The sequence below is a fragment of the Notolepis coatsorum genome (genome assembly GCF_963971535.1).
Source record: "Notolepis coatsorum genome assembly, chromosome: 8".
Lineage (NCBI taxonomy): Eukaryota > Metazoa > Chordata > Actinopteri > Aulopiformes > Paralepididae > Notolepis > Notolepis coatsorum.
This window is the reverse complement of record NC_140172.1, coordinates 136,660,583-136,675,913: the sequence shown is the minus strand read 5'-3', so window position 1 is coordinate 136,675,913 and position 15,331 is coordinate 136,660,583. Positions and strand designations below refer to the sequence as shown.

The 15,331-nt window shown below is 43.5% G+C and overlaps 1 protein-coding gene across 2 annotated transcripts in view; it reads right to left on the bottom strand.

The window, feature by feature from the left end:
• Positions 1 to 10,747, bottom strand: part of sptbn2 (spectrin, beta, non-erythrocytic 2) — a 124,519-nt gene extending 113,772 nt beyond the window's left edge. For both annotated transcript variants that reach the window (XM_084320646.1, XM_084320647.1), the window contains exon 1: positions 9,977 to 10,747. In XM_084320646.1, the coding sequence (XP_084176772.1) occupies positions 9,977 to 10,082 (106 nt within the window). In that variant the 5' untranslated portion in view covers positions 10,083 to 10,747. The remainder of the gene's footprint in view (positions 1 to 9,976) is intronic.
• Positions 10,748 to 15,331: the final 4,584 nt, after the last annotated feature.

Here is a 15,331-nt window from a genome sequence, read left to right as displayed (position 1 = left end):
TATATATATATATATATATACGCCAAAGAGGTGCTTTGATTATTAAATACTATTTTTTATTTATTTTTTAAGAACTGTGCATTACCTTGAATGGAGGAACAAATATTATTTTAATTGTATTATTCTTTTTATATATATATATGGTGAGAATAAATATATATACGGTACATACAGCATTATTGTACATGAGGTAATGGAGCGTTGTATGGGTTGTATAGGAGGATTATATGCAGGTATATTCAGACAGATATGGATAAACTGCATATATATATATATATATATATGCGGTAAGTATGAATACATAAATGTATTGTATTATACGGAATATATACGGTACTATTGTACATGCTATCATACAGAGTTAAACCATTCCATCAAAGACTGCTCCAACCATGTGACCGGCCACAGGACATAACACTACAGGACCAGTCTATTGTCTTGTGAGGCAATTGTCTGGTGCCTTCATTGTGAGCAAAGTGAAGCAGCGGGATAATAACACACAGCTCTGTCACCGTTCTGCCCTTCCAGCAGACAGACTTGACGACTTCCCAACAGTCGAGGAGGAGGAGGAGGAGGAGGAGGAGGAGGAGGAGGAGGAGGAGGAGGAGGAGGAGGGTGAGAGACAGAAAGAATCAGCCTTGAGGCCAGTCAAACTGGAATTACAACTGGCTGCTGCCAGAATGGGTGTGTATATGTGTGTCTGCATGTTTGCGCGTACTGTGTAAATGCTCTCAAGCCAGAGCGGACCTATGCACACATGTGTACGTGTGTGTGTGTGTGTGTGTGCGTGTGCGTGTGTGTGTGTGTGTGTGTGTGTGTACAGAAGTGTGTAACTGTGCACAGAGATCGACTGCAAAGAGGGAGAGTCAGGTGGATATGTATCACATGCACATTGATCAACAGCTCTTACACTTGTTAGCGTACACGTTGTTATTTAACCAGGCTGGTAGACTAAGAACACATTGTTATTTAACCAGGCTAGCTGACTAAGAACACATTGTTATTTAACCAGGCTAGCTGACTAAGAACACATTGTTATTTAACCAGGCTAGCTGACTAAGAAGACATTGTTATTTAACCAGCTAGTTGACTAAGAACACATTGTTATTTAACCAGCTAGTTGACTAAGAACACATTGTTATTTAACCAGGCTAGCTGACTAAGAATACATTGTTATTTGACCAGGCTAGCTGACTAAGAAGACATTGTTTAACCAGGCTGATAGACTAAGAACACATTGTTATTTAACCAGGCTAGCTGACTAAGAACACATTGTTATTTAACCAGGCTGGTAGACTAAGAACACATTGTTATTTAACCAGGCTAGCTGACTAAGAACACATTGTTATTTAACCAGGCTAGTTGACTAAGAACACAATACTAGAGCAGTTAGAGGTGCAGCACCACTGAGCAGCTCCACTAGAGCAGGTACTGTAGAGCAGTGGTTCCCAAAGTCGGGGTCGCGACCCAAAGGTGGGCCGCGAGCAGCCACGGGTGGGCCGCGAGATGATTTATAAAAAAAAAAAAAAAAAATTGTCAGGCCACTGAACTTAGAAGCAGGCGAGGACAGTGTTTCTAGATGTATTCTAAAATTCTATTCTATTGTATTCTAAAATGTGACTATATGGTTTTATATTAACTTAATAAATAAACAAAAACGAAAAATCTACTTATTTCAACGAACATTTCAAACTAAATAACAGATTATGCACATAAAACGCTGAAAACAACCGAAGCAACAATAGTATTTTAATGAGGCTATTATTATTATCATAATTATTTTGCAACAAGTTAGCCCTCTCATAAATAGCACATATAAATGAATAACTAACTTGAACTAACTTAATAGGATTGAAGTGATATTTGGCTTAAAAGATCGGTCGCCTGGCAAAAAAAAAAAAAAAAAAAAGCCTGACGATGTGCATTGGGCCGCGGCTCTCTGACGCCTTATTTTCTGGGCCCTGGCCTGAAAAGTTTGGGAACCCCTGCTGTAGAGGTCTGTCGACTCCCCAGACAGACCTTCCAGACACAAGCGCACTTCTCTAACGTCCAGGCCTCTTCAGCAGCTCATCAGACGTCTGAGGGGGTGGGATGGATGGGGTCTACAAGCACAGAGGGGGTGGGATGGGGTCTACAAGCAGAGCCATAACGGTCTTGGAGGTTCTGCTTTGGCTGACGCCGTCAAGCTCTTGGGGAGAGACGGCGAGATGTCTCAGGACTCCTCACGTTACACACCTACAGCGCCACCTACAGCCCCGAAGTAACAAGGAAGTCCATGAAACAGGTGAGAGGCATGGGACTAAAACCCTGCGAGATCCTCCTGGGGTCGGCTGAGGTCAAGAGAGCAGGTCAACCCAGAGCCACGGTGGTGGAGTGGTCTGCCACTACTTCCTCTTTGCTGCGTTTGGACGACCCAGCGGCCCTGAGTGCCGGCTCCACGGTCCCAGTGCGTAAAGGAAAGAGCTCCGAGGTATCGTGTCGGTCTGAGAGAAGACCGTCTGGGGAATACATTTGGACATCAGTGTTCTCCTGTTGTGGATGGTTCAAACTTTTGTTTACCGGTAGATGTCTTTTATTTGGACCGCCGGTCCGAAGATGCCTGGCCCGTTGGGAAAATGAGCAGAACTGAGACCACAGGTTTTGAAACTGTCCCTGTAAGTCAAACTGAACTGAGAGCACAGGTTTCAAACTGTCCCTGTAAGTCCAATTGAACTGAGAGCACAGGTTTTGAAACTGTCCCTGTAAGTCCAACTGAACTGAGAGCACAGGTTTCAAACTGTCCCTGTAAGTCAAACTGAACTGAGAGCACAGGTTTCAAACTGTCCCTGTAAGTCCAACTGAACTGAGACCAAAGGTTTTGAAACTGTCCCTGTAAGTCAAACTGAACTGAGAGCACAGGTTTTGAAACTGTCCCTGTAAGTCAAACTGAACTGAGAGCACAGGTTTTGAAACTGTCCCTGTAAGTCCAACTGAACTGAGACCACAGCAGGTTTCAAACTGTCCCTGTAAGTCCAACTGAACTGAGGTAACAGGACGTTGACTTGAGTCAGATATCTCAGTGCTCTTTCCACATCTGGGGGTGAAGTTATGTCACAGAGTGAACTGTATCCACCCCTAAGACCGGTAGTACTCTCCGTTTCACCTGAACTCCAGTCATTTTTGAGGGTGCTCCTTTTAGTCTTATTTTTTTTTGGTTACCACCAAATGACCTACAGGTTAATGTTTTATGGTGTTGCTATATGTTTTATTAAGACGCTCTATGTTTTTATTATGATGATCTATGTTTTATTATGATGCTCTATGTTTTATTATGATGCTATGTTTTATTATGATGCTCTATGTTTTATTATGATGCTCTGTTTTATTATGATGCTCTATGTTTTATGATGTCTGTCCATGTCCAAAATCAGGGACCATGATAGAAATAAGTGCTTGCACTTACTCATGTTTTTATCCCTTGGATGCTGTATTTTACTCCACAATAAAAAGCAATCAATCAATCAATAAATCCCCCGAAAGTTTGTGTCAATGAAACAGAAAACTCACTTTGAACCCTGACTTGTTGCAGGAAGCTGGAAGCTGTGGAGCATTGGATAGTCCACTCTAACGTTACCGCGAAAGGTTTGTTAGCTCAGCGTTATCTAAAAGATACCGACAACGGTTCGTGTTCATTCATTTCCAAATTGTGCCAAGAACATGTCGCCCACTTTGCATAGCGTTCACAGACAATTGATACGTTCCATGAGCAGACAGAGTGGAGGTAATGTAATTATTACTAATGGTAACTGACTGTTTTGACTGACGATACGCATCAAGCATCAGGTATATTGCTGGGCATTGTTATGTCCACGGAGCGAGACATAATACATTCGGTAGCGCGTGCGTGTGAGTGACTCTATCTCATTATTATTGCTGCTGCCGTGCATTTTAAGATGCGTTCTAAAATAGATTTCCCTAAACAACAATTGCTCGAGTGTTCTATCTGGGAAAACATTACTAATGCCCATCCCTAAGCTGTAGTATGAAGTTTGTCCCGTCTTTGAACTTTGAATGTCACTTTCAAGGGGACCATGTACTCACAATGTTGCGGGTTCAAATCCTCCCTGTGACCTTTGACCTTCACGTCATGTCATCCCCTCTCACTCCCATTGTCCTGTATGCTTATATGCTTTTTATTTAGCGTATTTCTGTATGCAAATGAAGGAAACCTCAGTTGCCTTTCGAGTTTAAATAAAGGTTTGAATGAATTCATATAAAGAATGAAAATGTAATTTTTGTGTGTGTGTGCGTGTGTGTGTGTGTGTGTGCGTGTGGGGCACATGTGTTGAGACGGGCTCCCAGGAGGACCGTAGAGCCTCAATCCTTTCCAAACACCACTCTCTCCCCCACTGGCTTCAGAGAGGTTGCCTAATCTGGGACGGTGAAATATTGTTCCGAAGTGCAAGAAGAATGTCAAACATGTAGGGTCCGTGGTCCGGCCCCACATGTAGGCTCCGTGGTCTTGCCCCACATGCACTCCCTTTGAAAGCTTGCCATTCTGAAATGTAGTATCTCCGCGACTTGGGGGGGCGGAGGGAACCGGTTAAAACGCTGACTTACAACATTGTGATTCATAACGTGCTTCATTGACTCAGGGAGCCGTCTTCAACACCTTATCTTGTGCGAGTGAGAGGGCCATGCGGCTCAGAGGAGCAGTCTGTGTCTGATGACGTTATCCTGTGTGCCTCGTCACTGCTGGCTCGTTACTACAGTACACCAGGTGCACCGGCCTTCAGACTATACTGGCTCGTCAGTCTTCACTACACCAGGTGCTCCCGGCCTTCAGACTATACTGGCTCGTCAGTCTTCACTACACCAGGTGCACCGGCCTTCAAACTATACTGGCTCGTCAGTCTTCACTACACCAGGTGCACCGGCCTTCAAACTATACTGGCTCGTCAGTCTTCACTACACCAGGTGCACCGGCCTTCAAACTATACTGGCTCGTCAGTCCTCACTACACCAGGTGCACCGGCCTTCAAACTATACTGGCTCGTCAGTCCTCACTACACCAGGTGCACCGACCTTCAAACTATACTGGCTCGTCAGTCCTCACTACACCAGGTGCACCGACCTTCAAACTATACTGGCTCGTCAGTCCTCACTACACCAGGTGCACCGACCTTCAAACTATACTGGCTCCTCACTACACCAGGTGCACCGGCCTTCAAACTATACTGGCTCCTCACTACACCAGGTGCACCGGCCTTCAAACTATACTGGCTCCTCACTACACCAGGTGCTCCCGGCCTTCAAACTATACTGGCTCCTCACTACACCAGGTGCTCCCGGCCTTCAAACTATACTGGCTCCTCACTACACCAGGTGCTCCCGGCCTTCAAACTAGAGCAGACGAGGGTTTCTTCTCATTTCAAGTCTCGAAAAGAATAGAAGAGAATAGAAATACTTTTATTATCCCGAGGGAAATTTGACAATACAAATTGCTCACATTAACCATTTAGACAGAACAAGTCACAAATAAGAATAACAAAACAAATTGCCTAAGAATAAGAATTGAATAAAATATACAGTAATAAAATACTGTAAAGATATACAGAAGTCTACAGTAAGTGTAATATTGCACAGTGTTGTTTCGTTGCCTGAGGTTCACCTGAGGTTTCCCTCTTTGACAGTCACGTCGTCGAGTGTACATACGGAAATACGCGTAAAAAGCGCATAAAATCGTTACAATAAGACAACAAGGCAAGATGAAAGGAAGGATAACAAATAAACTAAAACACGTACAACTACTTCATTGACAAAGGTTGGAGATCAAGGTTTTAAACTCTGCAACAACAGAGGGGAGAACCTCAAGCTTTAAGGACAGTTGGAGTTCATTCCATGAGCTAGACTCTAGAGGGACATCACATCATAGCAACATGCAGATCTACCTGTTCAGAGCAAACTAGAGGGACCAGAAGTATAGCCATGCCGACAATGTCTTTTTTATTGGCGGTCGTTCTAGGGTTAACCGCAGCCCTGTGGGCTGAACGTGTTGTGTGTTGATGAACGGCCCTGATGTCACATCGCACATTACGATGTTGTAAAGCACCTAACTGATTGTTGTCGTTCAAACCGTAAACAAAGGCCTATTGGGGTGTTAGATCCTAATGTGAAAAACTGTGATTTGCCTTACCTTGTCCACTTTGCTGCTGTCTTTTTTTATGCTTGTTTTATATGTCTGTGTTTTATATGTCTGCACTTTATGCTCATTTTATGCCTGGTCTTTTTTCGCTGCTGTGAAGCACTTTGAGCTGCAATCTTTGTATGAAAGGTGCTATGCAAATACATCTATTATTATTATTATTATTATTATTATTATTATTATTATTATTATTATTATTATTATTATTATGATTATTATTATTATGATTATGATTATGATTATGATTATTATTATTATTATTATTCTTTACATACATAGTAATGTATGTAATGTACATACATGTACACTAAGAGACTGTTGGTAACTGATTGCTGTTGTTCTTTGTGCCCTGCCGCTGTGTACACTAAGAGACTGTTGGTAACTGATTGCTGTTGTTCTTTGTGCCCTGCCGCTGTGTACCGTTGTGTAGGTAGGAGCTGCATGCAGTAAGAGCTTTGAGACAGAGGCATGTAATTGGATCTGGAGGACCAGGTGGCCTGCTGATCAGGTGGCCATGCTGCTTTAGAGCTGAGCCTCATGGCTCCTGTGTTAACGTGACATAATAGCAGCCGCTTGGTGGATCCAACGCATCCTGTAGCAGTATGACCGCATGCCTTTCTACTGCACATAGAACCCCTAACACTGGCATAGTGCCTTGCTCTACCCATTGAGCTACACGGGGAATGGAACCTCTAACCCTGGCAGTGTTAGTGCCTTGCTCTACCCATTGAGCTACACGGGGAATGGAACCTCTAACCCTGGCAGTGTTAGTGCCTTGCTCTACCCATTGAGCTACACGGGGAATGGAACCTCTAACCCTGGCAGTGTTAGTGCCTTGCTCTACCCATTGAGCTACACGGGGAATGGAACCTCTAACCCTGGCAGTGTTAGTGCCTTGCTCTACCCATTGAGCTACACGGGGAATGGAACCTCTAACCCTGGCAGTGTTAGTGCCTTGCTCTACCCATTGAGCTACACGGGGAATGGAACCTCTAACACTGGCATAGTGCCTTGCTCTACCCATTGAGCTATACACAGGGAATAGAACCTCTAACCCTGGCAGTGTTGGTGCCTTGCTCTACCCATTGAGCTACACAGGGAATAGAACCTCTAACCCTGGCAGTGTTGGTGCCTTGCTCTACCCATTGAGCTATACAGGGAATAGAACCTCTAACCCTGGCAGTGTTGGTGCCTTGCTCTACCCATTGAGCTATACACAGGGAATAGAACCTCTAACCCTGGCAGTGTTAGTGCCTTGCTCTACCCATTGAGCTATACAGGGAATAGAACCTCTAACCCTGGCAGTGTTAGTGCCTTGCTCTACCCATTGAGCTACACAGGGAATAGAACCTCTAACCCTGGCAGTGTTGGTGCCTTGCTCTACCCATTGAGCTATACACAGGGAATAGAACCTCTAACCCTGGCAGTGTTGGTGCCTTGCTCTACCCATTGAGCTACACAGGGAATGGAACCTCTAACCCTGGCAGTGTTAGTGCCTTGCTCTACCCATTGAGCTATACACAGGGAATAGAACCCCTAACCCTGGCAGTGTTAGTGCCTTGCTCTACCCATTGAACTACACAGGGAATGGAACCTCTAACCCTGGCAGTGTTAGTGCCTTGCTCTACCCATTGAGCTACACAGGGAATGGAACCTCTAACCCTGGCAGTGTTAGTGCCTTGCTCTACCCATTGACAAGCTGTAAGCTAGTTTACTGTAGTGTAGCTGCGCCCCATGCTGCCTTGCACATTAACAACAGAAAAGGCCAGCGGGGAGTCAGAGGTGATCCCTCTCATTTCATTCTCTCCTCAAACAGCCCCTGCAGGACAATACTGTCACTAGAATACCAGCATGAATTATATTCCAAACTGTACTACTAAGTAATTAATACTCAAAACTGTACTAATTAATACTTCAAATTGTACTAATTAATACTTCAAACTGTACTAATTAATACTTCAAACTGTACTAATTAATACTCCAAACTGTACTAGTAATTAATACTTGAAACTGTACTAATTAATACTACAAACTGTACTAATTAATACTTCAAACTGTACTAATTAATACTCCAAACTGTACTAATTAATACTCCAAACTGTACTAATTAATACTCCGAACTGTACTAATTAATACTCCGAACTGTACTAATTAATACTCCAAACTGTACTAATTAATACCCAAATGATGGTTTGCTTGTGTCCCGATAAGTCTATACATTCTCCAGGAGGAACCGTGGCAGGTTTATCACTCTCTGTCCTCAAGGTCCACTGGCGGTCGGTAGACAGAAACACAAGCTAAAGTTACCCATCAGAGTTGGAGGGAAAACAGCAGTGTTTTTTTAAACACTTTCACTGCCACACTACCAAACGGTTAACCCTTTCACTGCGACAATACACAGAAGGTTAACCCTTTCACTGCCACACGACAGCAGGTTAACCCTTTCACTGCCACACGACAGAAGGTTAACCCTTTACTATCACACTACCTGTGATAGTAAAGGGTTAACCTTCTGTCGTGTGGCAGTGAAAGGGTTAAGGTACAGTGTCCGAGGAGACAGCAGTGTTTTAAGGTACAGTATCTGAAGAAACAGCAGTGTTTTAAGGTACAGTGTCTGAGGAGACAGCAGTGTTTTAAGGTACAGTATCTGAAGAAACAGCAGTGTTTAAGGTACAGTGTCTGAGGAAACAAGTGTTTTAAGGTACAGTGTCTGAGGAAACAGTGTTTTAAGGTACAGTATCTGAAGAAACAGCAGTGTTTTAAGGTACAGTGTCTGAAGAGACAGCAGTGTTTAAGGTACAGTGTCTGAGGAAACAAGTGTTTTAAGGTACAGTGTCTGAGGAAACAGTGTTTTAAGGTACAGTGTCTGAAGAGACAGCAGTGTTTAAGGTACAGTGTCTGAGGAAACAAGTGTTTTAAGGTACAGTGTCTGAAGAGACAGCAGTGTTTTAAGATACAGTGTCTGAAGAGACAGCAGTGTTTAAGGTACAGTATCTGAAGAAACAGTGTTTTAAGGTACAGTGTCTGAAGAGACAGCAGTGTTTTAAGGTACAGTGTCTGAAGAGACAGCAGTGTTTTAAGGTACAGTATCTGAAGAAACAGTGTTTTAAGGTACAGTGTCTGAAGAGACAGCAGTGTTTTAAGGTACAGTGTCTGAGGAAACAGTGTTTTAAGGTACAGTGTCTGAAGAGACAGCAGTGTTTTAAGGTAGTATCTGAGGAAACAGCATTGTTTTAAGGTACAGTATCTGAGGAAACAGTGTTTTAAGGTACAGTGTCTGAAGAGACAGCAGTGTTTTAAGGTAGTATCTGAGGAAACAGTACAGTATCTGAGGAAACAGTGTTTTAAGGTACAGTGTCTGAAGAGACAGCAGTGTTTCAAGGTAGTATCTGAGGAAACAGCAGTGTTTTAAGGTAGTATCTCAGGAAACAGCAGTGTTTTAAGGTAGTATCTCAGGAAACAGCAGTGTTTTAAGGTACAGTATCTGAGGAAACAGCAGTGTTTTAAGGTACAGTATCTGAGGAAACAGCAGTGTTTTAAGGTACAGTGTCTCAGGAGACAGCAGTGTTTTAAGGTAGTATCTCAGGAAACAGCAGTGTTTTAAGGTACAGTGTCTCAGGAGACAGCAGTGTTTTAAGGTAGTATCTCAGGAAACAGCAGTGTTTTAAGGTAGTATCTCTGGAAACAGCAGTGTTTTAAGGTAGTGTCTCTGGAAACAGCAGTGTTTTAAGGTAGTGTCTCTGGAAACAGCAGTGTTTTAAGGTAGTATCTCTGGAAACAGCAGTGTTTTACCTTGCAGCTGCTTGAAGCGTCCCTCCAGGATGTTGGAGTACTGCACCTGATTCACGAAGGCTGCCGGGGAGAGACAGGGCTCCCTGTCTCTCTGCTCGTACTCCATGGCCTCTGGTCTCTCTCTCTCTCTCTCTCTCTGAGCCTAATAATATCCCTCTCAGGTACAGCAGCGGGAGCTCTCCTGCATAGCCCGGCAGCGCTCAGGACCCCCGCCCCCCCCCGCCCCAGTGTGAAAAGGCCTGAGGTGGCGCTCGTCCGTTCCGCTCTCACCGTAGACAGAATCCCTCCCAGAAATCGGTGTAAAATCCGTTAAAAAGAGCGTCCGTTTCCAAGATCCCGGTGAACTTAAGGTGCCGAGAGGTGAATAAGGCACTCTGACACACGCACACACACCCACACAAAAGAGTCTCCTCCTTCCTGCTCTCCTTTCCTCCCACCTTGCTCCTTAAAGAAGGCAGGACAGTGGTATGTGCTGCTGGTGCTGCTGCTGGTGCTGCTGCTGGGGGAATTCTTTCAAAACCCCCGAAAAACAAGAACAAAATGTTCCCTCTCTTTTTCTTGCTCTCCTTACCTTCCGTTTCTCTTAAGAGAAAGTCTTCCACGGGCAAACAAAGTCTGAAAAAAAAAAAAAACTTTAGCGCTCACTTCCTCCTCTGTTATACAGCGGGCAGGGGAGAAAGAAAATGAATGGTACGTGCTCTCTCCCTCTCTCTCTCTCTCTCTCTCTCTCTCTCTCCCACAGGTTTTGTTGTGAGCAGAGAGTGTGGAGCTCCAGTGCTCTCGGATGGCTGTGTCAACAAAGCCTGCTGCCTTGTGGCTCTGGCTCTCTGGGAGGAGGGAGGGAGGGAGGGGGGGGGGGTCATTTGCATAAGGTGTGTTTGAAGGGGAGGAGCCTGTGCTGGATAGAGAGATGGTGGGTGGGGGGGGGGGGTGTAGAGAGACAGACTAAACCATTGGTAGGGAGGGAGTATCATGGGAGGTGGAACAGAAGGTGGATTAGTCCACTCTCCCGCTTAATTCCAGGGGAGGTGGGAGGAGGGGTTGGTGTGTGTGTGTGGGTGGGGGAGGAGGAGAGGAGGAGGGGGGGGGGGGGGGGGGGGGGGGTGGCCTGCCAAGAAGGTGCACTACAAAAGCTCACATCATATGGTGTTTACTTATCCCCTGTATTTCTCAGCATGTCTCTCTCTCTCTCTCTACTGCTGAGCTCTCTATCTCTCTCTCTACTGCTGAGCTCTCTCTCTCTACTGCTGAGCTCTCTCTCTCTCTCTACTGCTGAGCTCTCTCTCTCTCTCTCTCTCTATCCGAGCTCTCGATTCAATTTCAATTCAAAGGGGCTTTATTGACATGGGAAACATACGTTTACATTGCCAAAGCCAGTGTTCAAAACTCTCTCTCTCTCTCCTTCTCTGTCTACTGCTGAGCTCTCTCTCTCTCTCTCTCCCCTCTCTCTACTGCTGAGCTCTCTCTGTGTGTCTCTCTCCCTCTGTCTCTCTCTCTCTCTGTTTCTCTCTCTCTACTGCTGAGCTCTCTCTGTGTGTCTCTCTCCATCTGTCTCTCTCTCTCTGTTTCTCTCTCTCTACTGCTGAGCTCTCTCTGTCTCTCTCCCTCTGTCTCTGTCTTTCTCTGTGTATCTCGCTCTCTCTCTAGCACAGTCGCTGGAGCGTAAACAGAAAGAAGCATTTTGTATAAAAGTATTCTGTACTTCTGTATGACAACTATTAAAGAAACTTGAACTTGAACTCTCTCCCTCTGTCTCTCTCTCTGTTTCTCTCTCTGTCTCTCTCTCTCTGATCATTTTTTCATTAAGACAGGAAGGAAGTTGTTGAGAAAGAGTTGGTGACAGAAACAAGCCTCTTCCTGCTGTGTGTGTGTGTGTGTGTGTGTGTGTGTGTGTGTGTGTGTGTGTGTGTGTGTGTGTGTGTGTGTGTGTGTGTGTACTCCCGGGTGTGTGTGTGTGTGTGTGTGTGCATGCGCAGGGTGTGTGTGTGTGTGGTGTGTGCGTGTCACCACATATGCTCTTGATACAGTAATAGAAACAGTAAAATAACAGAAACTTATTTTGTTAATAATAATTAGCCTAATAACCAATCGTCAATATCTAGGACTGATTGATATATAGATAATCAATAACCCCCCACCCTAGTTAAACTGTGTGATTGTTCTTCCTAAGTGATTACAGGGAAAGGCTACTTTCAAAACCTCAATCCAATACAGATGAGCTTCTGCTGAGCTTGTAATCAGTAACACAATAATCCACTGGGTTCCACAAGTAACATCATCTGATTACATCTGATTATTTTCTATAACTTTACTTTGTTATTACTTTCTATAACATTACTTTATTACTTTCTATAACATTAGGGGAGAACGGGGGACATTGTCACATTCATTATATTTCACCACCAGAGGATCCTGTCTCCCATACTTTGGTATTTAAATGTCCAGAATTGGGGTCAGAAAAAAAATCGTTCGAGTGAAACAGCTGAATTTGAGGTGAGAGGACTTTTTGTGTTTTTCATGTCCATTTGTAAATATTCCGCTCATCAGTATTTTTCTTCTAGGCTTTTACACAATTGGTTTACTTTATAATGAAACAATTATTACCCTTAAAAAGTGTGAAGGGATAGCTATAGTTTAGATTGTTGTTACTGTAGCTAGCTAACTAGTTGTTAGATGGCTGTTAGCCTTGATGCTATCAAGACATTCCAGTTGGGGTTGGTTGGTTGTCACATGTTGTGAAGGCTATTATTGTTAGGCAGATTTATTGTGCTCTTATTTTGTTATATAGGGTGGCCTAAAGATGTGTTTCCTGTTTATGTTCATGTTAAGATGCATTAAGTTATGTATTTGTCAACTTGTCAATTCAAATTTTGTTCTGCCTTCTTGTCTTCTTTTTAAGATTTTCCCATTAAAAGACATGGTGACAACCAACCCCATAGTGTGTGACAACCATCCCCATGATGGGGTTGGTTGTCACAATGTGTCAGAGTGTCTTTGATAGGTGATTAACTCTTTGTTACAATGAGAGGGATACACATTTCAAGCCAACATCTTAAGCTTGTAGGAATGACTATTGAAAGATGTTTTGATTATGAGCAATTCACACTAGAGTAAAAAGTGTGACAACGTCCCCCGTTCTCCCCTACTTTGTTATTACTTTCTATAACTTTACTTTGTTATTACTTTCTATAATATTACTTTGTTATAACTTTCTATAACATTACCTTGTTATTACTTTCTATAACATTACTTTGTTATTACTTTCTATAACATTACTTTGTTATTACTTTCTATAACATTACTTTGTTATTACTTTCTATAACATTACTTTGTTATTACTTTCTATAACATTCACTTGGCCTCCAAAATCCCAACAGAATATGAAGCAAGTACAAGAAAACGTTCCAATTGAATTTCAATAATGTTGTTGATGATGTTAAATGATGTTTGTGTCTGTAAATAAAATGCTTTTCCCCCCCCCCCGATTTCTTACTAATCCAATAAGTATTGTGGGAGAATTGTTCCCGGAGTAATCAAATGTAGACAGTCAGGTAGGCTTGAACAAACATGGGTTTAATACCAAAGCAGGTTCAGGAGAATCAAAGAGTTACAGCAGGATGACTCAGAGAGTACACTGGCCGAGTGTCCCCAACTGAGCTCTCGATCAACCATTGTGGTCACATTATATACAGTCTATACAGGAGGGGCAATAGGTGTGTCCATTGTCAGTGGTCGAACTGGAAAGGTGGGTGATTGGTCTGTTCCATGGGGGGGATTTCGGGTCCATGGAGGGGGGGGGGGGGGGGGGGGGGGTTGATGTGTTTCGGGGTGGTTTGTCTGGAAAGGTGAGTGTGTGGGGTCTGTTCTGTCTCAGAGGGGGGCTTGAGGTGGTGAAGGTGTGGCTGGACAGGACAGGTGAGTGGCGAGGGGTCTTTGGACACAAAGGGGGGTGGGGACGTCTTTTGTCCTCATGTTGGTGGTAGGAGATGATGAGTTTAATTCTCTCACAGTATCACATGTGTTTTTAGTTAAGTGTGTCGTCTGATTACTGTGGGTGTTTTTACAAGGAGGTTTTTTTATCTGATTACTATAATCCCATTAAATTATATCTACAGCCTCCTAACTGTGCATGCTGGACTCCCCTCCCTGCCCACCATGCTCTGCCCACCCTGCCCTACCCAGTCATAGTAACTCACGATTCTCTCTCTCTCTCTCTCTCTCTCTCTCTCTCTCTCTCTCTCTCTCTCTCTCTCTCTCTCTCTCTCTCTCTCTCTCTCTCTCTCTCTCTCTCTCTCTCTCTCTCTCTCTCTCTCTCTCTCTCTCTCTCTCTCTCTCTCTCTCTCTCTCGTTGCACAAGCGCTGATGAAATGCTTGACTTTCACCGTTGGACTCAATGTTTTGCAATGACTGTGGTTTTATCCGTTTTACTTGGTTTCATGATTCAGCTGCAGACACTGAAGATGCTGTGAGGAGGGTAGAGACACCCGGAGAGACCCCCAGAGAGACCCCTGGAGAGACACCCAGAGAGACAACCCATAACATTACAGACTCATCAGACGCACATTAGGGCTTTCCTCTAGAGCAGGGGTTCCCAAAGTTTTCAAGCCGCGACCCCCGAAATAACGGTGTCAGAGAGCCCAATATTATAGGAGGTCAAAAAAAGGTGTACTTTTTTTTTTATAAATGGAAATGTATGGTTGAAACATGCAAACGTTCAAACGCACACACACTAATAAGCATTGGAGGCTTTTAACCAGGGCCGGACTGGGGAAATCATTCAGGCCAGGAAATATAGTGCGAAATATAGCCCCAGTCAGGCCACTTTTTAAGCAGAGGGTCTGGGAATCCCCACCAGGACATTTTTTGTTACAGACTTAATTTACTGCATTCTGGTGCAGGGCTTTTTTTTTTTTGTACCCTTTAAATGCCAGTGTTTGTGATGGCATCACAAATGATTGTTAAAAAACTGGCTAGCATTAGGTATGATTAGCAACAACACTGATTTTGATGGATTTGTTGTTTTTTTGTAATGTCAGATTGAAAAAAAAACTCACTCTTACCATAAGGGACTAAGTTGTCCTCTTCAAAAACGCCATAAAAATATTACTATATGTTGAAATAATTTACCACTTTTTCTTTCATAAATCTTTTATTCAACTTCAGCCCTGATCATAACACCACATATTCATTTTATAATTCTAACCCTTTAAATTCCAGTGTGTGTGATGGCATATATTTGCAATATATAAAATGCAAAGTAGATTTTTCTGGGGAGGATTATTACAGGCTAGCATGTGTCAAAATAATGATTAGCAACAACACTGATTTTGATGGATTTTTAGTTTTTTGTAAGGG